The 27,731-nt window shown below is 43.9% G+C and overlaps 1 protein-coding gene across 1 annotated transcript in view; it reads right to left on the bottom strand.

Annotated features, from left to right (window-relative positions):
• Positions 1 to 27,731, bottom strand: part of LOC120059260 (integrin alpha-5-like) — an 81,185-nt gene that overhangs the window by 39,842 nt on the left and 13,612 nt on the right. Inside the window, exon 2 of the mRNA XM_039008168.1 lies at positions 4,938 to 5,068. Coding sequence (XP_038864096.1) covers positions 4,938 to 5,068 — 131 coding nt within the window. The remainder of the gene's footprint in view (positions 1 to 4,937; positions 5,069 to 27,731) is intronic.

Below are 27,731 nucleotides of genomic sequence, written 5' to 3'. Positions count from 1 at the left end.
AAAGGCTTGGAATTCGGACAAGACGTATCCAGTGGAACTTGTACCCAGCAACCGCACCCCAGCCCACTTCTTTTTTCCCACCACTCTCCAGCGCTAAACCACAAGTGTTGCAACAGAGCCATATCTATCTGTCGGGGAAGGGGGCCTGGTGGTGTGAGCCAGAGGTTGTGACCTGTGGATGTGAGGAAAGCAGGCTGTGTTTCAGCCTCCTCTGCAGGCTGTGTCAGCTCTGGGCGAGGGCCTGCTCTGCTCCATGTCTTGGTGGAAGGAAAGAAAGAAAGAGGGGGGGACTGCGTCCAAGGAAAACAAACGCTCTGGCTCTGTTTCTTCCTAGCAACCTCTTAGGCATGCATCTCTCTCTCGCAAGTGTTCCCTCTCCCTCTCCACTTTCTGTTCATCCCTTTGTACATCACTCTCTCTCTCGTTCTGTTCCTTTTTCTTCCCCTCTCCTGCTTTGCTTCATCCTTCTCTCAGTGAGTTTGGTCTCCCCCCTGGCCTGGAAGGAAAGCAGTGGGGATTAGAGTCCTTTAATAACGTCACAGTAGATATAACGTCACCAGGCTTCCCCTTCAGCATTACTCATGGGCTCACAGCACCCCTGTTCCCTACCATAATACATGTGGTCACCTCCATCATGTGTGGAAAGACACGCTTTAGCGATACCACAAATAACATGCCTAACACATAAAACATATCTAAAGAGGCTTGTTCCTTTAACTGCACTGCAATAATCTGCAATACTATTTTCAGAACTCAGGGGCCTTTGATTTGATAAAGTGAGGGGGTGACACTGAGGAGACATGCAAGACAAATAGGACTTTCTATTTAGGACACACTACCCCGGCAACCATGAGTATCAGCAGGGAAATCCATCTATTATTCATGTTTCAGAACTATAGTAGATGGATTCTTCTTGACCACCTGGTCACGGTAAAACAGAAAATGATATTCAACATGACATCTCTACAGTTATGTCAATGACATGATCGCTACGTTCAGAGCCCAAGACTATCAACTCCATACAGAACTGACGTTGGGGTGTTCTCTAACTTCACTTCTCAATGAGCTGCTGTGCTCTGAGCTCCGTGTCTGTCACTGCTCTTATTGTCCATGTCAGAGGCGCTATATTGGCGTTCATACAGTGTGACGGATGGAATGATGAAAAGATCAGTAGGTTAAGATTAAGAGGCAGGACAAGCCAGACAAACACGGCTTTGATACAAACAAGAAAGAAAAATCCAGCAGACGCTTGTGGCAATAACATGTCATGTAACGTCCTTTCATTGAACTTGGGTAGACTTTGTGCTGACGTGACTAGTGCCCCTCTACCCTTCTCTCTCCTGGGACAGGACAGCAGAGGGTAGGGTGAGGTCTGGCGTGTGTCCACAGACTCTCCCCTTTAAACTTTGCGAGAGGAGACCCCTTAGATGAGTATCCTGGGTTAGAGTACAGGGCGGATGCGGTCAGAGACAAGTGGCCAAATTCACTCATCACATTAGCTGGCCCTGGGGGAGTTACTGGTGGTAGGGGAAGATGGTTCAGAGATAGAAACAGGGCTCTGATTCCACCCCCCTGTCCCTCTCCCTCCCTCAGATCCCTGGGCTGTCTCTTCTTATCTCATTGGAATGGGAAGTGGAGAGGGAGGCCTCTTGGTTAGGCTCAGGGAAGACCTCACCCATACTTAGGGGAGACCCTGAAAAATGGCACAAAAACAGACACACCTCTCATATAAAGGGTCAATACTAATATATTACCGGTATAATATCTACCACAGTTAGCTGAGCTCTAACCATGTCATAAACAAATAAGGAAAACATATTTCCTTTGTCATACAGGCAGAGGTGCTAGGCTCTTGTATGCTGGCCCAGATGGCGGAATTGGCTCTTCCTCACAAATCAAATGTGCGCCTTCAAAGCCCACTGTCCAAAACCCCAAAGGACTATCCTTCACCCCAATGCCCTGCTGCACATTACATCACTGTGACGATCATGGCCCTCAGCCAGCATCCAAGGATGTGCAACACATTTTCTAATCTGTTGGAAGAGAAAAGGAAGGAAAACAGAAGAAAGGAGCAACCAGTAATTTGATTCCTTGTGATCTGCTGTAAAATGGGGTTCTAATATACGCAATACACAGCAGATTCTTCTCTCCTACAACTCTGTCACTCCTTAACTTACTCTTTCATCATTCCTGTAAAGGTCGATGGGACCTTCAGCTGTCCAGTCACTGGAACACTTCTCTGAAGAGCTCACAATAATGAGCCATAAACCCAGGAAGGTTTACTGTATGTCTACCCTTTACATTCAGGTTCAAATGAAGCTCTTTGGCGAGAACAAATATATAATTGTATTTATTGTCATTGTATGTAGTGGCCGTTTCTTTTGACTGTGTATTTGTTCTCCCTATATGCCCTGGGGTTGCGACTGAACACATACTGTATCTAGCCTAAAGGGAAGAAACCCTTGTCTAAAACACTCCCAAAACAATTTTTTGTCCCAAGAAAAAAGACACTAATGACATGCTCAAAGGGATCAAATCAAATCAAAACTATTAGCACATTTGCCGAATACAACAGGCGTAGACTTAACATTGAAACGCTTGCTTACGAGCCCTTCCCAAATAGTAAAATAATATTCTAAAAAAATTAAAACAGTAACACAAGAGGAATAAAATACACAAGAATGGAGCTATATTCAGGAAGTACCAGTACCAGATCAATGTGGAGCTATATACAGGGAGTACCAGTACCAGATCAATGTGGAGCTATATACAGGGAGTACCAGTACCAGATCAATGTGGAGCTATATACAGGGAGTACCAGTGCCAGATCAATGTGAGGCTATATACCAGTACCAGATCAATGTGAGGCTATATACAGGAAGTACCAGTACCAGATCAATGTGAGGCTATATACAGGAAGTACCAGTACCAGATCAATGTGAGGCTATATACAGGGAGTACCAGTACCAGATCAATGTGAGGCTATATACAGGGAGTACCAGTACCAGATCAATGTGAGGCTATATACAGGAAGTACCAGTAGCAGATCAATGTGAGGCTATATACAGGGAGTACCAATTCCAGATCAATGTGAAGCTATATACAGAAGGTACCAGTACCAGATCAATGTGAGGCTATATACAGGGAGTACCAGTACCAGATCAATGTGGAGCTATATACAGGGAGTACCAGTGCCAGATCAATGTGAGGCTATATACAGGGAGTACCAGTACCAGATCAATGTGAGGCTATATACAGGGAGTACCAGTACCAGATCAATGTGAGGCTATATACAGGAAGTACCAGTACCAGATCAATGTGAGGCGATATACAGGGAGTACCAGTACCAGATCAATGTGAGGCTATATACAGAAGGTACCAGTACCAGATCAATGTGAGGCTATATACAGGGAGTACCAGTACCAGATCAATGTGGAGCTATATACAGGGAGTACCAGTGCCAGATCAATGTGAGGCTATATACCAGTACCAGATCAATGTGAGGCTATATACCAGTACCAGATCAATGTGAGGCTATATACAGGAAGTACCAGTACCAGATCAATGTGAGGCTATATACAGGGAGTACCAGTAGCAGATCAATGTGAGGCTATATACAGGAAGTACCAGTAGCAGATCAATGTGAGGCTATATACAGGGAGTACCAGATCAATATGAGGCTATATACAGGGAGTACCAGTACCATATCAATGTGAGGCTATATACAGGGAGTACCAGTACCAGATCAATGTGAGGCTATATACAGGAAGTACCAGTACCAGATCAATGTGAGGCGATATACAGGGAGTACCAGTACCAGATCAATGTGAGGCTATATACAGAAGGTACCAGTACATGATCAATGTGAGGCGATATACAGGGAGTACCAGCACCAGATCAATGTGAGGCTATATACAGGGAGTACCAGTACCAGATCAATGTGAGGCTATATACAGGAAGTACCAGTACCAGATCAATGTGAGGCTATATACAGGGAGTACCAGTACCAGATCAATGTGAGGCTATATACAGGAAGTACCAGTACCAGATCAATGTGAAGCTATATACAGGGAGTACCAGTACCAGATCAATGTGAGGCTATATACAGAAGGTACCAGTACCAGATCAATGTGAGGCGATATACAGGGAGTACCAGTACCAGATCAATGTGAGGCTATATACAGGAAGTACCAGTACCAGATCAATGTGAGGCTATATACAGGGAGTACCAGTACCAGATCAATGTGAGGCTATATACAGGGAGTACCAGTACCAGATCAATGTGCATACGTATTTGAGGTAGATATGTACATGAAGGCAGGGTAAAGTGACTAGGCATCAGGATAGATAATAATATATGCAGCAGCATATGATGAGCGTAAAAGTATATGTGTGCGCATGTGTTTGTGTTGTATCGGTGTGTGTGTGTGCGTGCATGTGTTTGTGGTGTCGGTGTGCAAGTGTGTGTGTGTGTGCGTATATGTAGCTTGTGGGTTTGTGTGTGCGCATCTAGTTTCCAGGAACCAACGTGTCAAACAAAGGATCAGTGAAGTAGAACAGAGACACATGATCACCTGCCGGCCACAGCAGCTTGGAGGCCATGGACCAGTGGCTTTAAGAAGTGCTTAGAACAGGACCACGGCTTGACCAGCTTAACAATTGCTAACCATCCTCTAAAATCTCCAGTTCTCAAGAGTCTCACGCTCCAGTCACCAGTCAAGACAATAAAAAGAGAGGAGTGGATGAGAGGTTTATGTTACAGGAAGCAGGGACGGGGCGAAAAGGACAGCTGGCATTCTGCTGTGATGTTTGACTCAAACGTTAGTGCTTAAACCACTTGTGAGTCGATAAGTCAATGTAATTCAGAACATGTTCAGACTGCAAGAGCAAGAAGGTGTGATCAAGACCTAAAGCAATGAGGTCATATTGGTTCTTACCTTGATTGTCAAATTCAATGTTGTGGCACTCAGATTGGCCGAGACTCCATGGGCAGTAGTACACGGACCCGCCCTCTGTGATGTTGAACTGACTGGTATTGGCCTTGGGAGCGCCAATCACTACACTGACGCTGTAAGAAGAGAGAAGAAACATGCAGTCATCCAAATGTCAATATGTCACCTCTACCTAACATGCTTCCTCCCCCAGCAACATAACAGTAGAGGTATAGCAACTTAGATCCACTGAATGAGTTTATTAATGTTAGATTGGTATTATTTTCTGTCATTATAGTTTGTTAATATCTGCTCTTGGTCTGGTATCAAATAAAAAATACATTCCAGACCTTCTATTCAACAGTTTAAGCATGATGCAGAGCCGGCACAGTGCCTTCAGACCCCTTAACTTTTTCCACATTTTGTTACTTTACAGCCTCATTTCAAAATTGATTAAATTGTTTTTTTCCCTCATCAATCTACACATAATACCCCATAATGACAAAGCGAAAACAGGTTTTTAGACATGTTTGCTCATTTATAACAAAATAACTGAAATAACTTTTTTATATACAGTACCAGTCAAAAGTTTGGACACGCCGACGTATTTATTAATTTGTACTATTTTCTACATTGAAGAACAATAGTGAAGACATCAAAACTATGAAATAACACATATGGAATCATGTAGTAACCAAAAAAAGTGTTAAACAAATCAAAATATATTTTAGATTCTTCAAAGTAGCTACCCTTTGCCTTGATGACAGCTTTGCACACTCTTGGCATTCTCTCAACCAGCTTCATGAGGAATGCTTTTCCTACAGTCTTGAAGGAATTCCCACATATGCTGAGCACTTGTTGGCTGCTTTTCCTTCACTCTGTGGTTCAACTCACCCCAAACCATCTCAATTGGTTTAAGGTCAGGTGATTGTGGAGACCAGGTAATCTGATGCAGCACTCCATCACTCTTCTTCTTGGCCAAATAACCCTTACACAGCCTGGAGGTGCGTTGGGTCAGTGTCCTGTTGAAAAACAAATGATTGTCCCACTAAGCACAAACCAGATGGGATGGTGTATCGCTGCAGAATGCTGTGGTGGCCATGCTGGTTAAGCGTGCCTTGAATTCTATATAAATCACTGACAGTGTCACCAGCAAAGCACCATCACACCTCCTCCTCCATGCTTCACGGTGGGAACCACACATGCGGACTTCATCTGTTCACCTACTCTGTGTCTCACAAAGACATGCCGGTTGGAACCAAAAAAATCTCAAATTTGGACTCATCAGACCAAAAGGACAGATTTCCACCTGTCTAATGTCCATTGCTCATGTTCTTGGCCCAAGCAAGTCTCTTCTTCTTATTAGTGTCCTTTAGTAGTAGTTTCTTTGCAGCAATTCGACCATGAAGGCCTGATTCACGTGATCGTGTTACTTGAACTCCGTGAAGCATTCATTTGGGCTGCAATCTGAGGTTCAGTTAACTCTAATGAACGTATCCTCTGTAGCAGAGGTAACTCTGGGTCTTCCTTTCCTGTGGCGGTCCTCCTGAGAGCCAGTTTCATGATAGCGCTTGATGGTTTTTGCGACTGACATTTTCCAGATTGACTGGCCTTCATGTCTTAAAGAAATTATGGACTGTCGTTTCTCTTTGCTTATATGAGCTGTTCTTGCCATAATATGGATCTTCTGTATACCACCCTTACCTTGTCAAAACACAACTGATTGGCTCAAATGCATTAAGGAAATAATTTCCACAAATTAACTTTTAACAAAGCACACCTGTTAATTGAAATGCATTCCAGGTGACCACCTCATGAAGCTGGTTGAGAGAATGCCAAGAGAATCTCAAATATAAAATATTTAGATTTGTTAAACACTTTTTTGGTTACTACATGATTCCGTATGTGTTATTTCATAGTATTGATGTCTTCACTATTATCCTACAATTTAGAAAATAGTAAAAAATAAAGAAAAACCCTTGAATGATTAGGTGTGTCCAAACTTTTGACTGTTACTGTAAGTATTCAGACCCTTTACTATGAGACTCGAAATTGAGCTCAGGTGCATCCTGTTTCCATTGATCATCCATGAGATGTTTCTACAACTTGAGTCCACCTGTGGTAAATTCAATTGATTGGAAATGATTTGTAAAGGCAAACACCTGTCTATATAAGGTCCCACAATTGACAGAGCACGTCAGAGCAAAAACCAAGCCATGAGGTTGAAGTAATTGTCCGTAGAGCTCCGAGGCAGGATGGTGTTGAGGCACAGATCTGGAGAAGGGTACCAAAATTCTGCAGCATTGAAGGTCCCCAAGAATACAGTGGCCTCAATTGTTCTAAAATGGAAGAAGTTTGGAACCACCAAGACTCTTCCTAGAGCTGGCAGCCTGGCCAAACTGAGCAATCGGGGGAGAAGGGCCTTGGTCAGGGAGGTGACCAAGAACCCGATGGTCACTCTGACAGAGCTCCAGAGTTTCTCTGTGGAGATGGGAGAAACTTCCAGAAGTACAATCATCTCTGCAGCACTCCAACAATCAGGCATTTATGGTAAAGTGGCCAGGCGGAAGTCACTCCTCAGTAAAAGGCACATGACAGCCCGCTTGGAGTTTGCCAAAAGGCACCTAAAGACTCTCAGACCATGAGAAACAAGATTCTCTGGTCTGATGGAACCAAGATTGAACTCTTTGGCCTGAATGCCAAGTGTCACGTCTGGAGGGAACCTGGCACCATTCCTATGGTGAAGCATGGTGATGGCAGCATCATGCTGTGGCGATGTTTTTCAGCGGCAGGGAATGGGAGACTAGTCAGGATCGAGGGAAAGATGAATGGAGAAAAGTACAGAGGAGATCCTTGATGAAAAACTGCTCCAGAGTACTCAGGACCTCAGACTGGGGCGAAGGTTTACCTACGAAGAGGACAACGACCCCAAGTACACAGCCAAGAAAACGCAGGAGTGGCTTCAGGACAAGTCTGCAAAAGTCCTTGTGTGGCCCAGCCAGAGCTCGGACTTGAACCCGATCAAACATCTCTCAAGAGACCTGAAAATAGCTGTGCAGCGACGCTCCCCATCCATCCTGACAGAGCTTGAGAGGATCTGCAGAGAAGAATGGGAGAAATTCCCCAAATTCAGGGGTGCCAAGCTTGTAGCGTCACACGCAAGAAGACTCAAGGCCGTAATTGCTGCCAATAGTGCTTCAACAAAGTACTAAGTAAAGGGTCTGAATACTTACGTAAATGTGATATTTCCGTTTTTTTTATATACATTTGCAAACATTTCTAAAAAACTATTTTTGCTTTGTACTATTTGGGTATTGTGTGTAGATGGATTAGGGGGGGATAAACAATTTAATCAATTTAGAATAAGGCTGTAACGTAACAAAATGTGGAAAAAGTCAAGGGGTCTGAATACGTTCCGAATGCACTGTATATACATTTCACTGCTCACAAAGCTATACCCCTACTTCCAACATTCTAAAAGGTTCTAGTACAGTACTATGTTACATAACATTGTAACCATGTGCAATTGTTGCTGTAATGTGTGCACAAGACATTATCTCCCTCTCTCGGTCACACACACACACATGCGATCCCTGTGGGGCAAATTCGATGGGAAAACAAGAAAGCAGAAGGCCTAAGTGGGGTCACACTGCTGTTTCCACAGCTGTATGGCCCTGTCCCTTTAGACAGACATCTAGCTAACCCATTTAACCCTGCAGTAAACTAAAAGCAAAGCCAGGACTGGTACAGACATCTAGCTGCTGTAACCCTGAAGTAAACTAAACGCAAAACCAGGACTGTTACAGACAGCTAGCTGCTGTAACCCTGTGGTAAACATGGACACCCCTTCACCAGATCTACCAGCAACGAGTGGTCTTACAGGTGAGTCTGAGGAACAGCTGACCACGTTAAACATCACTGGGACAGAATATTCAATGACGGAGGAAACCCAAAACAGCCAGGTAATGAGAACTTTTAGACAAACCACTGAACCAGGACATATTGCCATGGCTCAACTGGCAGACATTTTTTCCAGTAGACAGTCTGGCTGAACCAGCACAGTGTAGTCATTACCTCATCGAGGCTCCAATTATCCCATCATCACTGGCATGGTGCTGGACAGTGAAGTGGGCAGAAAACAGAAGAGATGAGGGCAGTGAGTGTAGAGTAGAGCCTAGAGGGGGCTTCCTAAACACAGGAAGAGCACACCCTTTCCTGCTCCAGGTCAGTCACCCAATGATGCGTGGTAGTTTACGTTACCGCTAAATTTAAATATCTTCCCTCAGGGGACAACTACTCAACAATTTCCAGTCCAGACTCAAGACGATCCACCCTCATTTCAGAAACCAGCCTTGGTGAAACCATACTTTCATCCTTGTCAGACTGCACTGCTTTTGTAGAGTCACGACACGTTCCCATCTTGGTTAGGACTTATAGATGGATCGTGGCTTTCTACATAGAAATAAGGTTTGGTAGAAGAGACTATTGGAGTACAGAGAAGAAGTTGGAGTCAGCCAGGCCTTATGGTGTTCAAAACTGAGGCCAAACAGGGGGACAGGTCATAAAGCTGAGGGTATAGAAGAGATAAAGTGCAAGCCAAACCCAAGTCAAAGCTTTGGCAGAAAACCTTGGCTTGTTTTGGAAGAGGGAAAAGAAAACATGGCCGTCCGGATTTGGGGGAGAAAGAGTGAGAGAGTCCAAGTGCTCTGGCCCTGGGTTTAGACTGAGGAGGGTAGCTCCCAGAAGAGTAGACAATGGAGCTCTGGCTGTAGAATAATGTAGATCCGAGAGAACCTTTGCCATCACGGATTCCCACGATGAGACAGCTGACAGGCTCTCTCTCTCTCTCTTCACACTCACGCAGATATGAAGTTTGACACTAGTGTGTTCACTCCATAGCATATTCTATGGTTCATCACTTGTTCATTGAAGGGATAATCCACCCCAAACCACTAATTCCTATAAATAACACTAATATGTGAAAACACATTTTATGAACAAATGTTTCATTTTGTCATTATAAAGGTTGGTAGAAACATGTGAACATTGTTTTGGGAAATCTGTTGCAGCTCAAGCCTACTACAAACCCACAATGCAATGCTCTCGCTTTCTGTGCTGGCTGACCAGCTTGAGGAAAATAGGCAGGTTTCTCTACTCCTACCCTGACATTGAGACGGGATTGCTTGACGATTAGCTTAGTAACCATGTGACGCAGCATTACAACGTGAATGTGATGGGTCAGTCAGTTGGGTGGGACATTTCTCCATTCATTGCCCAATGGGATTCCTATCTCCTCCTTTCTGTAATATCTCTGTTTCCCACAGACACAGGGCGATTTGCGACATGGTACTTGAAGGAGAAACAGAGTTGAATAATTTGGTACACTATTTAGATTGAGCACATCTAAGCAAAATATGATGATATAAGCGGATGGATGTGTTCTAGTATGCCCATACCATCTATTGGCTGATTTGGTGATCTGAAGAGCAGGTCATTGTTTTAAAAGCATTATGAAATGTGATCGTGTGTTATACCCCCATCTCCAGTAACGAGAATTATGTAGCTATGACGCTGTTCCTACACGATTTCCTGATTTTCACAGACAGACCACTTAGAAGTTAAATCATAGGGATTTTTTTTTTTTACCCACTGACAGAACATAGACTGTCACCAAATTGACAGGAGTTTCATGATTTTTATTTCTAGGGGTGGATTATCCCTTTAATAGCCCACACTGCTGTGGAGCTCTGCTTTGTCCATTCATGTCTCATATCTCAGTGCTTCCCCTCTCTTCAATTCCTAGAGAGATATACAGAGCACAAGTTTGGCTGTGCTCCTGTGTTCCAAAATGTGCTTTTGAGCAATACCCTTTGAAAAAATTGTATTAAATATTGTATAATTTGAAGATATAAACATTTTAATCAGTACAGTCCAAAAATGTTTTTTTAGAAATCCTTGTCATGGGGTAAATTTAACAAAAGCCATTAAGCACAAAATCCCAAGCACTAAAATGCCAAAGAAAGTAGTCTTACTACATCTATTGAGAATCTGATCTGTATACACGCCAAAAGTATTCTGTGATGGCATCATTTCAAAGGGAAAAAAGTCAACAAGGGGGAAGTGCTTTAATCAGCAAACTGGAAACAGGGGTGTGTTTTTTTCACCTCTCTCTCTCTCTCACACACACACAATAACACCTTGATAGTGATCTGAAAGTATTCTAAATACAGAATAATTAGCATTTAATGGGCCTTTATCTGGCAGGGGATCAGTCTAGCTAGAGTTAGAATTGTGACTTAGAAAGGGCTTTGCATACAGAGACTGAGGACACTGTCTGGCCCTCTGAGGATAAGGACAGAGCAGAGGAGAGGTATACTATTTTTTATATTTCACCTTTATTTAACCAGGTAGGCCAGTTGAGAACAAGTTCTCATTTACAACTGCGACCTGGCCAAGATAAAGCAAAGCAGTGCGACACAAACAACACAGAGTTACACATGGGATAAACAAACGTACAGTCAATAACAGAATAGAAAATATATATGCAGTGTGTGCAAATGTAGTAAGATTAGGGAGGTAAGGCAATAAATAGGCCATAGTGGCGAAATAATTACAATTTAGCAATTAAACACTGGAGTGATAGATGTGCAGAAGATGAATGTGCAAGTATAGACACTGGGGTGCAAAGGAGAGAAAAAAATATGGGGATGAGGTAGTTGGGTGGGCTATTTACAGATGGCCTGTGTACAGGTGCAATGATCGGTAAGCTGATGCTTAAAACTTATTGCGGATCAGTGGGACGCTAGCGTCCCATTTCAACAACTTCCGGTGAAATTGCAGAGCGCGAAATTCAAATGACAGAAATAGTAATATTTAACATTCATGAAAATACAAGTATCATACATCAGAAAAAAGCTTAACTTCATGTTAATCTAGCCGCTGTGTCAGATTTCAAAAAGGCTTTATGGCGAAAGCACACCATGCGATTATCTGAGGACATTGCCCAGCACACAAAAGCATTAAAAACATTTTCCAACCAGGCAGGTGCGCCACGAAAGTCAGAAATAGCGATAAAATAAATGCCCTACCTTTGAAGATTGTCACGCCCTGACCATAGAGAGCCTTTTATTCTCTATTTTGGTTAGGTCGAGGTGTGACTAGGGTGGGTGATCTAGTGTGTTGATTTCTATGTTGGCCTGGTATGGTTCCCAATCAGAGGCAGCTGTTTATCGTTGTCTCTGATTGGGGATCATATTTAGGCAGCCATTTCACCACTGTGTTTTGTGGGATCTTGTTTGTGTAGTTGCCTGTGAGCACTCCATGACTTCCCGTTTCGTTTGCTGTTTATTGTTTTTGTAAATTTCCTTTATTAAACATGTGGAACCCAAATCATGATGTACGTTGGTTTGAGTATATTTCCAGTTCGTACGACGATCGTGACAAAGATCTTCTTCTGTTGGCACTCCAAAAGGTCCCAGCTACATCACAAATGGTCCTTTTGTACGATAAAGTCCTTCTTTATATCCCCAAAAACTCAGTTTAGCTGGGTTTTTATCCACCGGTTTCCCTCCTTCAAAATGCATACAAAATGAATCCCAAATGTTACCAAACTTCTCCAAACAAGTCAAACAATGTTTATAATCAAACCTCAGGTACCCTAATACGTAAATAAACAATACAATTTAAGACGGAGAATCGTTATTGTCTTTACCGGAGATAAACAACAAAGTACGCGCTCTCATCCACTCGCATGAAAACACTACAGCCAAAACGGGAGCCACTTAGAAAAACTAAAAATTCTAGCTCATTTTTCCAAAAACAAGCCTGACACTCTTTCTAAAGACTGTTCACATCTAGTGGAAGCCCTAGGAACTGCAATCTGGGAGGTTTTCCCTTCATATTAAAAATGACAGCCATTGGAATAACTGGTGGGCTGAATTTTTGTCCTCGGGTTTTCGCCTGCCATATCAGTTCTGTTATACTCACATACATTATTATAACAGTTTTAGAAACTTTAGAGTGTTTTCTATCCAAATCTACCAATTATATGCATATCCTAGCTTCTGGGCCTGAGTAACAGGCAGTTTACTTTGGGCACGCTTCTCATCCAGATGTCAAAATACTGCCCCCTAGCCAAAAAGGAGGTTCAAGTTAGTGAGGGATATATAAGACTCCAGCTTCAGTGATTTTTGCAATTAATTCCAGTCATTGGCAGCAGAGAACTGGAAGGAAAGGTGGCCAAATGAGGAGTTGGCTTTGGGGATGACCAGTGAAATATACCTGCTGGAGCGCGTGCTACAGGCGGGTGCTGCTATGGTGACCAGTGAGCTGAGATAAGGCAGGGCTTCACCTAGCAAAGACTTATAGATGACCTGGAGCCAGTGGGTTTGGCAAAGAATATGAAGCGAGGGCCAGCCAACATACAGGTCGCAGTGGTGGGTAGTATATGGGGCTTTGGTAACAAAACTAATGGTACTGTGATAGACAGCATCCAATTTGTTGAGTAGAGTGTTGGAGGCTATTTCGTAAATGACATCGCCGAAGTCAAGGATCGGTAGGAGAGATAGTTTTACGAGGGTATGTTTGGCAGCATGAGTGAAGGATGCTTTGTTGCGAAATAGGAAGCTGATTCTAGATTTAATTTTGGATTGGAGATGCTTAATGTGAGTCTGGAAGGAGAGTTTACAGTCTAACCAGACACCTAGGTATTTGTAGTTGTACACATATTCTAAGTCAGAACCATCCAGAGTAGTGATGCTAGACGGGTGGGCAGGTGCGGGCAGCGATCGGTTGAAGAGCATGAATTTAGTTTTACTTGCATTTAAGAGCAGTTGGAGGCCATGGAAGGAGTGTTGTATGGCATTGAAGCTTGTCTGGAGGTTAGTTAACACAGTGTCCAACGGGCCAGAAGTATACAGAATGGTGTCGTCTGCGTAGAGGTGGATCAGAGAATCACCAGCAGCAAGAGCGACATCATTGATGTATACAGAGAAAAGAGTCAGCCCGAGAATTGAACCCTGCGGCACCCCCATAGAGACTGCCAGAGGTCCGAACAACAGGCCCTCCGATTTGATACACTGAACTCTCTGAGAAGTAGTTGGTGAACCAGGCGAGGCAGTCATTTGAGAAACCAAGGCTGTTGAGTCTGCCGATAAGAATGCAGTGATTGACAGAGTCGAAAGCCTTGGCCAGGTCGATGAAGACGGCTGAACAGTATTGTCTTTTATCGATGGCGGTTATGATGTCGTTTAGGACCTTGAGCGTGGCTGAGGTGCACCCATGACCCGCTCGGAAACCAGATTGAATAGCGGAGAAGGTACGGTGGGATTCGAAATGGTCAGTGATCCATTTGTTAACTTGGCTTTCGAATACTTTAGAAAGGCAGCGTAGGATAGGTCTGTAACAGTTTGGGTCTAGAGTGTCTCCCCCTTTGAAGAGGAGGATGACCACGGCAGGGATCTCAGACGAGAGGTTGAACAGGCTAGTAATAGGGGTTGCAACAATTGCAGCGGATACTTTTAGAAAGAGAGGGTCCAGATTGTCTAGCCCAGCTGATTTGTAGGGTCCAGATTTTGCAGCTCTTTCAGAACATCAGCTATCTGGATTTTGGTGAAGGAGAAATTGGGGAGGCTTGGGCAAGTTGCTGTGGGGGGTGCAGAGCTGTTGACCGGGGTAGGGGTAGCCAGGTGGAAAGCATTGCCAGCCGTGGAAAGCATTGCCAGCCGTAGAAAAATGCTTATTGAAATTCGCGATTATCGTAGATTTATCGGTGGTGACAGAGGTTCCTAGCCTCAGTGCAGTGAGCAGCTGGGAGGAGGTGCTCTTATTCTCCATGGACTTTACTATAGAGGACACCGTCTGGGCCTCTGAGGATAAGGACAGAGCAGAGGAGAGGTATACTATAGAGGACACGGTCTGGCCCTCTGAGGATAAGGACAGAGCAGAAGAGAGGTATACTATAGAGGACATGGAGTCATTTCAGTTGCTTAATGTAAACACCAGGCTCTTCAAATCTACAGAGAATGTTATTGAGTGTATGAGGAACTCAAGGGAAAGTCAACACTGCAATATCTATATCAGAGTTTGAATCAACAATCTCCGGCACAGAGAGTCAGTCAGAAGAGGGAGGTCCTAATTATAGAAGGTCAACATAGGCCACTTTCACCAGTGAAGTCACAAGGTGCGATCCTCTGCCCAGGCGTTGTGGATGCCTGTAAGATCTTACAACTCCTGGATAGGTATTTTACGTATCAGCTAACCACATCATATGTTTTAGCAATTTGTCAGTCAATGACACTAAAACATATGATGAGCAATGAGGTCACTGTGGTTCTAGACTGGCCAGCAGATTCACCACAACTCTGATGTAGTCATAGCCTGCGTCGAGGTGACAGCCACAATACTTCAGAAACATGCTGGTAGAGGTTTGGTTTAGGGTCAGCTAAACCAAAGCCAAGAAACCCACAATCCTGCACTGGTGCAATCATAGGAAGGGTTCTTTTCATTACGATATAATTCCCAAAAAATGTATTGTGTTCATTTTGGCATCATATTTTTATGTTGAAATATAAACAGCATAAAGTTTAGTACGGAGTCTTTGAGCAATCTACTGCTGGGAATGGCAGTGTGGGTGGAAGAAAAATATTAGTGGCTTTCCTGCGTCTCCCGAAGCGAGACCCACCACCCCAATCAGCAGCCCACTAACGATCCCAACCAACCCCAGTCTGATGGTTTCAGCGTTAATTAAACTAATTGATTTAGGCTGCTAGTGTCGAGCACACAACACAGAAACTCCTCAGTACAAACACAGACTCCTCAGTACAAACACAGACTCCTCAGTACAAACACAGACTCCTCAGTACAAACACAGACTCCTCAGTACAAACACAGACTCCTCAGTACAAACACAGACTGTTGCTGGTGAGAGTTGTCTAATTTGAGGCTTCTGAAATCAGCAATATATAAGCTGCTGGTTGCAGCCACTATTTATAAGGTTTTTTTTTTAAACGAAGGGGCATTATATAATGGTGGAAACTGTTGGTCTACCGCTGATCTTCCCAGGCTTAACCCAATAGAGTTTATGATGACGTTCAAGAGAGAGGCAGTCAGAAGCCAAATTCCTCTCGCCCCCTTCCCACCCAAACACAGCTTTTTACCCATTCCACAGTTAATGGTCTTCCTCCCAGCTGCAAAGCTTATGGCACTTGAACACTATTATAATTGTTTTAAGCCAGCCAGGAAAAAAACAGATGCAGCTTTGACTAAATAGCAAGAAATCACAATCACATTTTGTTGAACTACCAGATGGTGACTGCAGGCGGCTGCAGTCCCCATCTGCAGTCGTAAACCCTGGCTGCAATGGGAATGGTATGGCACAGACAGATTCCCAGGGAACTGGTAGGTCTACATATGAGGGAAAGACTGGAGAAATTTGTAAGTCGCTCTGGATAAGAGCGTCTGCTAAATGACTTAAATGTAAATGTAAATGAGAAAGGGCAGCAGAACTGGAGCCTTTAAATGAACAAGGCAGGAATCACCTGGAATTAAGTCCAGAAAACTGCCAAGACAAGAGTTTGCTGAAAATGCACTGTTGGGGACCTTCGCTCCACAAAGAGTTAAAAAGAATAAGTAAAGAAGCTTTCAAAAACATTAGTCCAAACCTCAGCTAGGGATGGGACTGGCCTGAACAAAATCCCAAACAAAATGAAGTCACTCAACTAACTCTTCACAGAGTTTACACTTCTAAATCAAATCTCCTCACATAAGGGGAAACTGAATTAGCTCAAGTGTAGTGACCCAAACTGAGCCCGTGGCACTCTTGACCTCCCTCCCTACCAGATATTGAGATCTATCCTGAGCCCAAAACCCAATGAGTAAACAGCTACAGCAGCAACGGTCTCTCTCTTCCACTTTGAGAAACCGACTGCCGCACTGCCTCGACGAACTGACGCCAATACACTAAAGAAAATGCATGGCTGTACAAGAGGATGGTCTTCAGTCAGCAAAGCCAACAAACTGTCAAATGGGACCGTCACAAGCACACCAAGTATGGCATCGTCACATTATTACTGGACTGAATTACTGGAGCTATTTCAGACTCACTATTCCACTGTGGAGGGGAATGCCAGTTGAATAGTACTGTAATGTAACAACTTATTTTGGACCACATGGAGCCATGACACACGGCCTTCAGTCAGACACACGGCCTACGGTTCGATCAGAGCCAACGCCAAACCGGGAAACAGACTGTCTGACTCCCAACTGCTATTTTGTCTGGTCATCCACTCAGCACTACACACAGGCACACGTGCACAGACACACGCACTCACACAAACACAGCATGTGTGTAGTGCTGCTGTCCAGGATCTCCTTACTCTTATGGGACAGGCAGAGGGATGATGAGAGTACCAGGGCCTGCTGGGACAGTTAGAGAAGAATGAGAGAGAGCAATGTGCAAAACGCTCACACATAAAACCTGTAAGCTGGTACAGTAGGCTGTATCCTTAGACTAAATGCGGTAGGAACATGCACTGGAAAATATTATTTTTAGAATTATGGAACAGTTCCAATCTCATTAGGGTTTCCTAACAATTTACCAAAACTACCCAGCATCCAGGTGAAAACATAGTTTGTCAAACTCCCATCTTGAGTACTGTCCTTCAAAAGCAGGAGTTAAAACAAAAACTACACACCCACCAATGTTGATCTGATAAACATGATCCCATCTCCAGAACCGGATCTTAATGTCACTGCAAAAAAATGTCCTCCCAAAGGACATTGGTCCTGTGCAGTGGAGCAGGAGGCCTGCAAATCAACAGAACTGGCCCAGGTGCAGAGAGCCACACGTACACTACACTGCTGTTTCGAATCAGGGTCGTTCCACCTCAAACAGCACAAGAGGATTGACACCCACCATTTCTGATTGTTCTGGAATCATTTCTGTTGCTAGAAAGAAATAAGATTGGCATTTCTGCTTTTGTTGATATATAATTTTAAAAAATTTGCGATTGCTTACACACTTATTGCGGAATTTGACTCATTGTGTCAAAACTCTACAAACAAGCCAAATAAGACAACACTTAGAGATAAACATCTCACTTCTATGGCAAAATGAAACTCTGCAATCAAAACCTAACAATCCTTTTTCAAAAGTGTAATTTTGCAACAAAATGATACACATGTGCACCATTTTAATTACTCTTTCAAAGCAGCAACATACTGATGTCTTTAGTACTTTGTAGTAAATTTTCTCATACAGGCTTCTGTGAAAGATTGTTCAAGTACAGTACATCTACTCATATTCCAATGAACACAAAAATAGAAAGGCTTCAGAAAAAAATATAAACAGCTTCTTTTTTTGCCACTTTTACAACAACAAAAACACAAAGAAAAGTAGAATTACAGTACAGTAATCAATACAATATGTTACTGTAAACTCACGTAAACAAAAATAATTAGTAAAATTGCAGTGCGATGGTAAACAAATAATAGTATTGTAAGGGATTGCACACACTGTACATAGATTTTTCTATTTTTTTCTATTGTGTTATTGACTGTACGTTTGTTTATGTGTAACTCTGTGTTGTTTTTGTCGCACTGCTTTGCTTTGTCTTGGCCAGGTCGCAGTTGTAAATGAGAACTTGTTCTCAACTGTCCTACCTGGTTAAATAAAGGTGAAATTTAAAAAAAAACATTTAAAAGGGATGGGGTGGATGGTTTATGGATCCCGCCTTCTGTTAGGGTCTGGCCACATCACCTCATCCACATCACAAACAATGTCATCCCTGGATAGGCAACAGGGAAAATATCGCCTTGAGTGTCATATCCAACCCTGGACTGACCCCACCTCAATGTCTCCGCATGCCTCTTCCATTGCTTGCAGAAAAGGCAGGCGGTCATGTGGTTGGCGGTCATACACTTTCCAAACACCAAGCCAAAAATAATTCCTCAATCGGTTTGAGAAATGGGGAGTAAGGGGGCAAGTATACAACTGTGAAGTTATTGTGGTTGGTGAACCAGTCCCTGACCAGAGCAGCCCAGTGGAAACTAACATTATCCCAGATGACAACAAACCTGGGCTGCTCTGGTCCGTCCTGTACAACTGCATTATGTAGTGCATCCAGACATATGATTATGTGTGCAGTATTGTAGAGCCCTAGGGTGGCATGGTGATGGAGAACTCCTTGCAGACTAATGGCGTCACACAAGGTGATATTTCAAAGTCCAGGACTCTATAACAGAAAATGCTGTTCGTTTGTCGTTTTTGTTGTTTGTCAAGTGTTTTCGTATTTTATTAAAAAAAATATGACCACTTACCACGCTGCACCTTGGTCCTCCTCTCCTTCTCCAGACGACAATTGTTACAGAACCACCCACCAACAACGGACCAAGCAGCGTGGTAAAAAGGAGGAATGGACATGGGAGGACATTCTGGACGGCAAGGGATCTTACACATGGGAGGAGATTCTGTCTGGAAGGGATCGCCTTCCATGGGAACAGGTGGAGGCAGCCAGGCAGCAGGAGAAAGGAACCGGCGGTATGAGGGAACACGGTTGGCAAGGAAACCCGAGAGGCAGCCCCAGAATTTTTTGGGGAGGGGGCACACGGGGAGATTGGCGGAGTCAGGTAGGAGACCTGAGCTAACTCCCCGTGCTTACCGTGGCGAGCGTCGTACTGGTCAGGCACCGTGCTATGCGGTGGAGCGCACGGTGTCTCCAGTACGTGTTCATAGCCCGGTACGTTACATCGCAGCTCCTCGCATCTGCCGGACGAGAGTGGGCATCGAGCCAGGAAGGAGTGTGCCAGCCCTGCTCTCCAGGCCTCTAGTGCGTCTCCTCGGCCCGGGTTATCCTGCGCCAGCTCTGCACACTGTCTCCAGTACGTCTGCACAGCACAGTGCGTCCTGTGCCTGCGCCACGCACGTGCAGGGCCAAAGTCACCATACAGCCAGGACGGGTTGTGCAGGCTCTTTGCTCGAGACCTCCAGTGTGCCTCCACGGCCCAGTGTATCCGGTGCCTCGGCCAAGGACAAGGCCTCCTGCATGTCTCCCCAGCCTGGTGAGTCATGTGCCTGTGCTAAACTCTAACCCTCTTGCATGTCACCCCAGCCTGGTGAGTCCTGTGCCTTCTCCCAGAGCAAAGCCTCCTGTGATAATCCATGGCACGAAACCTCCAGTGATGATCCATGGCACGAAACCTCCAGTGATGATCCATGGCACGAAACCTCCAGTGATAATCCATGGCAAGAAGCCTCCAGTGATGATCCATGGCACAAAACCTCCAGTGAGGAGTTATGGCACGAGGCCTCCAACGAAGGACGTCAGTCCGGAGCCTCCAGCGTCTCCCTCCTGTCCGGAGCAGCAGCCAGAGTCTCCCTCCTGTCCGGAGCAGCAGCCAGAGTCTCCCTCCTGTCCGGAGCAGCAGCCAGAGTCTCCCTCCTGTCCGGAGCAGCAGCCAGAGTCTCCCTCCTGTCCGGAGCAGCAGCCAGAGTCTCCCTCCTGTCCGGAGCAGCAGCCAGAGTCTCCCTCCTGTCCGGAGCAGCAGCCAGAGTCTCCCTCCTGTCCGGAGCAGCAGCCAGAGTCTCCCTCCTGTCCGGAGCAGCAGCCAGAGTCTCCCTCCTGTCCGGAGCAGCCAGAGTCTCCCTCCTGTCCGGGGCCCGCTGCGAGGGTCCCCGGTCCGGGGTTGGCGGTAAGTCCCGCACCAGAGCCGCCACCGCGGTGAAATGCCCACCCAGACCCTCCCCTATTGGTTCAGGTTTTGCGGCAGAAGTCCGCACCTTTGGGGGGGGGGGGGTGTGTACTGTCACGCCCTGACCGTAGATTGCTTTGTATGTTTCTATTTTTAGTTTGGTCAGGGTGTGATGTGGGTGGGTATTCTATGTCTGGGTATTCTATGTTGTAGGTCTAGGTTTTCTGTTTCTGTGTGTTTGGCCTGGTGTGGTTCCCAATCAGAGGCAGCTGTCTATCGTTGTCTCTGATTGGGAGCCATATTTAGGTAGCCTGTTTTCCCACTTTTGTTTGTGGGTGGTTGTTTCCTGTTTAGTGTTTTGTTTCACCTTTCAGGACTGTTCATTTGTTGTTTGTCAAGTGTATTCGTATTTTATTAAAAAATATGACCACTTACCACGCTGCACCTTGGTCCTCCTCTCCTTCTCCAGACGTCAATCGTTACAATACTGTTCACAGTAACATCAAAACTGTATTACATGTACTTCACAGCACTATGCCTATTTTTTTGTTCACTGAGGAGCATAGACCTAATATTGTAGGACTACATTGTATTGTACTGTGATGCAGAATGATGTGCAACAATTACATAGGTACAGTCTAGTGTAGAAAGTTGAAAACATACCTGTTCTCCAGTCTAAATGTCAATATTATGGATGCTAGGTTGTGCTGGACTCTCTGCCCAGCCTCCCTCATCATCAGGCCATGATTTATGACATGGTCCACCAAAGTGGCCCTAATGTCGTCAGAAATATGTCTCTGTCTATTGCCTGGTCCCCTTCTTCGTTCTTGTCCTCATCAAACTCTTCTCTCTCTTCCTCTACCTCTTCCTCTCGCTCTCACTGCCGCCATGTTTGCAAAGTTCTCAAAAGTGGTGAGCTTACCTGAGGTCTATTTGTAGTGCTAAGGCTCAAACTAATTGGGGTTCAATAACTGTAGAAGTGTTTATGTGTGTGTGGGTGTTGCCAATTTCAGGTATGTTTTTCATTTTGAATAGAAGTGTTTTCCCAATGATTGCAAGATATTTCATTCTTGAACGAAGTGTCTAATGTAAGAAACAGTGTGTAGTGTTTTGCAAGTGTGTTGCAGAACTGCAAACCAAGTGCAAAGTGTGTTGCAGAATTGCACACCATGTGCAAAGCAGAAAATGTGTTTGTACTTTAGGTGCCTTTAAGGCATGGTTACAAAAGTTAAGGTTTTGATGCTTTTGTCTAAGCATTCACTTTCAGTGTGTAAGCAATCGGTAAAAACTGTAAACTCATTGATTGCACCCAAATTGGCTCTTAATTTTTAGAATTCATATAATATTCAATAATTATAGTACCTAGCATCTGATTTGGACCAAACTTTTTTATAACAATGAGTAAAATATGAGGAATCCAAAGATGTGGTCAAACGCTATCCACGGACCCCCACATCCACTTCAATCCCACCCCAACAACAAGTATATAAACTCAGCAAAAAAAGAAACGTCCCTTTTTCAGGACCCTGTCTTTCAAAGATAATTCGTAAAAATCCAAATAACTTCACAGATGTTCATTCTAAAGGGTTTAAACACTGTTTCCCATGCTTGTTCAATGAACCATAAACAATGAATGAACATACACCTGTGGAAGGTCGTAAAGACACTAACAGCTTACAGACTAGAGGTCGACCGATTAAGATTTTTCAACGCCGATACCGATTATTGGAGGACCAAAAAAGCCGATACCGATTCATCGGCCGATTTTTATTTATTTGTAATAATGACAATTACAACAATACTGAATTAACACTTATTTTACCTTAATATAATACATCAATAAAATCAATTTAGCCTCAAATAAAGAAACATGTTCAATTTGGTTTAAATAATGCAAAAACAAAGTGTTGGAGAAGAAAGTAAAAGTGTAATATGTGCCATGTAAGAAAGCTAACGTTTAAGTTCCTTGCTCAGAACATGAGAACATATGAAAGCTGGTGGTTCCTTTTAACATGAGTCTTCAATATTCCCAGGTAAGAAGTTTTAGGTTGTAGTTATTATAGGAATTATAGGACTATTTCTCTCTATACCATTTGTATTTCATATACCTTTGACTATTGGATGTTCTTATAGGCACTTTAGTATTGCCAGTGTAACAGTATAGCTTCCATCCCTCTCCTCGCTCCTACCTGGGCTCGAACCAGGAACACAACGACAGCCACCCTCGAAGCAGCGTTACCCATGCAGAGCAAGGGGAATAACTACTCCAAGTCTCAGAGCGTGTGGCGTTTGAAACGCTATTAGCGCGCACCCCGCTAACTAGCTAGCCATTTCACATCGGTTACACCAGCCTAATCTCGGAAGTTGATAGGCTTGAAGCACAGCGAAGAGCTTCTGGCAAAACGCAGGAAAGTGCTGTTTGAATGAATGCTTACGAGCCTGCTGCTGCCTACCACCGCTCAGTCAGACTGCTCTATCAAATCATAGACTTAGTTATAACATAATTACACACAGAAATACGAGCCTTAGGTCATTAATATGGTCGAATCCGGAAACTATCATTTCGAAAACCAAACGTTTATTCTTTCAGTGAAATACGGAACCGTTCCGTATTTTATCTAACGGGTGGCATCCATAAGTCTAAATATTCCTGTTACATTGCACAACATTCAATGTTATGTCATAATTAGTAAAATTCTGGCAAATTAGTTCGCAATGAGCCAGGCGGCCCAAACTGTTGCATATACACTGACTCTGCGTGCAATGAACGCAAGAGAAGTGAGACAATTACACCTGGTTAATATTGCCTGCTAACCTGGATTTCTTTTAGCTAAATATGCAGGTTTAAAAAATATATACTTCTGTGTATTGATTTTAAGAAAGGCATTGATGTTTATGGTTCGGTACCCATTGGAGCAACGATACGCACCGCATCGATTATATGCAACGCAGGACACGCTAGATAAACTAGTAATATCATCAACCATGTGTAGTTAACTAGTGATTATGATTGATTGATAGTTTTTCATAAGATAAGTTTAATGCTAGCTAGCAACTTACCTTGGCTTCTACTGCATTCGCGTAACAGGCAGGCTCCTCGTGGAGTGCAATGTCACCAGGTGGTTAGAGCGTTGGACTAGTTAACTGTAAGGTTGCAAGATTGAATCCCCGAGCTGACAAGGTAAAAATCTGTCGTTCTGCCCCTGAACGAGGCAGTTAACCCACCATTCCTAGGCCGTCATTGAAAATAAGAATGTGTTCTTAACTGACTTGCCTAGTTAAATAAAGATTAAATAAAAGGTGTAAAAAAAAAAGCCAAATCGGTGTCCAAAAATACCGATTTCCGATTGTTATGAAAACTTGAAATCGGCCCTAATTAATCGGCCATTCCGATTAATCGGTCGACCTCTATTACAGACGTTAGGCAATTAAGGTCACAGTTATGAAAACTTATGACACTAAAGAGGCCTTTCTACTGACTCTGAAAAACACCAAAAGAAAGATGCCCAGGTTCCCTGCATATCTGCGTGAACGTGCCTTAGGCATGCTGTAAGGAGACATGAGGACTGCAGATGTGACCAGGGCAATAAATGTCATTGTCCGTACTGTGAGACGCCTAAGACAGCACTACAGGGAGACAGGATGAACAGCTGATCGTCCTCGAAGTGACGTTGTTACACCACGTGTAACAACACCTGCACAGGATCGGTACATCCGAATATCACAAATGCGGGACAGGTACAGGATGGCAACAACAACTGCCCAAGTTACACCAGGAATGCACAATCCCTCCATCAGTGCTCAGACTGTCCGCAATAGGCTGAGAGAGGCTGGACTGAGGGCTTGTAGGTCTGTTGTAAGTCACCAGACAACGTTGACTGGCAAAAAGTGCTCTTCACTGACGAGTCACGGTTTTGTCTCGCCAGGGGTGATGGTTGGATTTGCGTTTATCTTCGAAAGAATGAGCGTTACACCGAGGCCTGTAATCTGGAGCGGGATTGATTTGTAGGTGGAGGGTCCGTCATGGTCTGGGGCGGTGTGTCACAGCATCATAGGACTGAGCTTGTTGTCATTGCAGGCAATTTCAACGCTGTGCGTTACAGGGAAGACATCCTCCTCCAGCATGACAATGTCACCAACCATACTGCTCGTTCTGTGCGTGATTTCCTGCAAGACAGGGAAGTCAGTGTTCTGCCATGGCCAGATTTCAATCCTATTGAGCACGTCGGAGGGTGAGGGCTAGGGCCATTCCCCCCCAGAAATGTCCGGGAACTTGCAGGTGCCTTGCTGGAAGAGTGGGGTAACATCTCACAGCAAGAACTGGCAAATCTGGTGCAGTCCATGAGGAGGAGATGCACTGCAGTACTTCATGCAGCTGGTGGCCACACCAGATACTGACTGTTACTTTTGATTTTGACCACCCCTTTGTTCAGGGACACATTATTCCATTTCTGTTAGTCACACGTCTGTGGAACTTGTTCAGTTTGTGTCAGTTGTTGAATCTTATGTTCATACAAACATTTACAGATGTTAAGTTTGCTGAAAATAAACACAGTTGACAGTGAGAGGACATTTCTTTTTTTGCTGAGTTTAGTACCAGTTCTCTATGTTTGATAAGTAGTAAGGAGCTGCGCCTCGGATTATTGTTCATTTATCCTATGTAATGTATTCTCAGTGAATTTGGAGATGTTTCGCCCCCCCCAATTAAGAGAAATTAGTCATTGAATACATCCTGATATTATTATTGTTTTTTATTGGATGTATTTAACCTTTATTTATCAATGCAAGTCAGTTAATAACAAATTCTTATTTACAATGACAGCTTACCGGGGAACGGGGGTTTAACTGCCTTGTTCAGGGGCAGAACGACAGATTTTTACCTTGTCAGCTCAGGGATTCGATCCAGCAACCTTTCGGTTACTGGCCCAACGCTCTAACAACTAGGCTCTCTGGCTAGTTCTGACCACTAGATGGTGCTGTTACTGCTATTAGGAGACTGCTTTAAAAAAATAGTCTATAGAGCAGGTATGACAGCAACACATGCTTTGGTTTTGTTTACCTGGCCACTGTTTCAAATGCTAAGTTTTTATAATTTGTGTCACAAATCCAATGCAAGTCAATGGTACCTATATTAGTATTTTCACACGTCATGTCCAAACCATCCTAAAGTATCTAAAAATGTGTTGTGTAACTCAATGTTACTTATACATGATTTGGATATGAAGTGTGAAAATGCTAAAATAGGTACCATTGACTTGCATTGTATTTGTGCCACACATGCTAAACAGGACAGGGATAAGGCAGCACTGGTGAATACATGTGCAGGTTACAGCATTGAAATAGAATTGCATTCCATTATGGCCTCATTGACTTGAATGGGGACGTCACTTCTAGTAATTATATTTCTATGGGCTACAGTACCGCTACTCTAACATTGCACGTTTTGATTTGGGAGATATATTATAAATGTGATGGGGTTTCCCATTAATTTTAACGTATTTCATGGCTATAATCTAGAGTAGTGAATGATGAACATAATTTCAGATACCCTCAGTTCCTCTGTGAAACATAAATAAATCTGTGGTTTGTTTTACTTTACTTGATTTGTGATTATGGGCTCAATATTAAATCAAATAATCCCAATTCAAATATGTGGGGAATACTAGTTGAATGTTTTAATTTATCTTGCCATAGCTCTTTCTATGGTGATGTAGTGAAATGAGAAGCACAGAAGTACTTTAGCTCATTCAGCAAACCCACCAACCGTGTCATTTCACTGCAACATGGGTTTCATTCAGCAAACCCACCAACCGTGTCATTTCACTGCAACATGGGTTTCATTCAGCAAACCCACCAACCGTGTCATTTCACTACAACATGGGTTTCAAAAGTGGCAAGTTGGTCATTTAAAACACCCTACTCTTTCTTCATAAACATGGAGCTGAGGTTAGAGACGCTATATTTTTCTGATGCCAAATTGCAATCCACCCCCAGCTCTGAAAAATCCCCAAACCCCTAATTTACACACCCCCATGGACCTCATAAACATGAGGGATGTTTTAACTACAGGCCGTTCACACCTTTCCACAGTGACAACCGAGGGGGGTCCAGTCCTTCCCACCTCTAAAGAGAAAAACAGTGAGGCCGATGGGAGGAGAGTCACACAGCCATCCCTCTGATCACCTCCCATTCACCACAGCTGTCTGGAAACAAACTGTCTCTGTTGTCTCCCAAGCACCCTCTTGTGCAAACTGACTGCCAGAGTAGCTGAACTGTGGTCAATTCCATTTAATTGAAAATGTGAATCTGAACTGGAAAGAGCTAGTCTATTTTGATTCCAATGTTTGGTCTGGCTAGGTCCATTTTCCCTAAAAGGAGAGTGCAGTTACCAAATCTGCACAATAAATAGAGTCCCTTTTTGACCCTAATAGGGTTAAACAAGCCAGGACTTCTGGCAGTAAAGATTAAATCTACCTAAGTGTGTGTCGTCAGGGCGACTCAATCGACGAGTCAGCTGCTGAGTATGTGACGTCCTGAGGGCATTCCGCACCACACAGGCACAGCAGACCTAACACAGAGGTCCGCAGGGCCAATTGGGCTTATCATGACCAAACACACGTACCTTTTTCCACTGACTGACCTACACACACACACACACACACACACACACACACACACACGCACACACACACACACTTCTTTATATAAGCCTCCCATTACCGAACAGGGGAGTAAAATCTAGACAGGCCTTCAATGTTTGAGACAGGGTTGTTTCATGACCTCGGTCACCAGGCTAAGCATGTCCCCATTAACCTTTCAAACAACACACTAATGTTACAGAGTGACCAGACCAACCTCACAGGCCTGAAGCAAGAACAGAGAAAGACTCAAAGGCCTTTTAAAAAGTGAATAAAGAAAGAAAGAAAATGGAGTCACATGGAAAGCTTCTCAGATGGAAAACAGCAAACCTTTTCTGACATCCCACAAAGAGCCCCATTGTCCAACACACAGGGCCGTGAAAAGCAGCTAATCGCAGAGCAGAGAACCTGAGTGAAGAATAGCTTGGCAGCCCAAATACACATGCCCAATTTAAACAACTACCCCACACACAAA

The sequence above is a fragment of the Salvelinus namaycush genome, chromosome 14 (assembly GCF_016432855.1).
Source record: "Salvelinus namaycush isolate Seneca chromosome 14, SaNama_1.0, whole genome shotgun sequence".
In the NCBI taxonomy this organism is placed as follows: Eukaryota; Metazoa; Chordata; class Actinopteri; order Salmoniformes; family Salmonidae; genus Salvelinus; species Salvelinus namaycush.
This window is presented reverse-complemented; position numbering and strand designations above follow the sequence as displayed.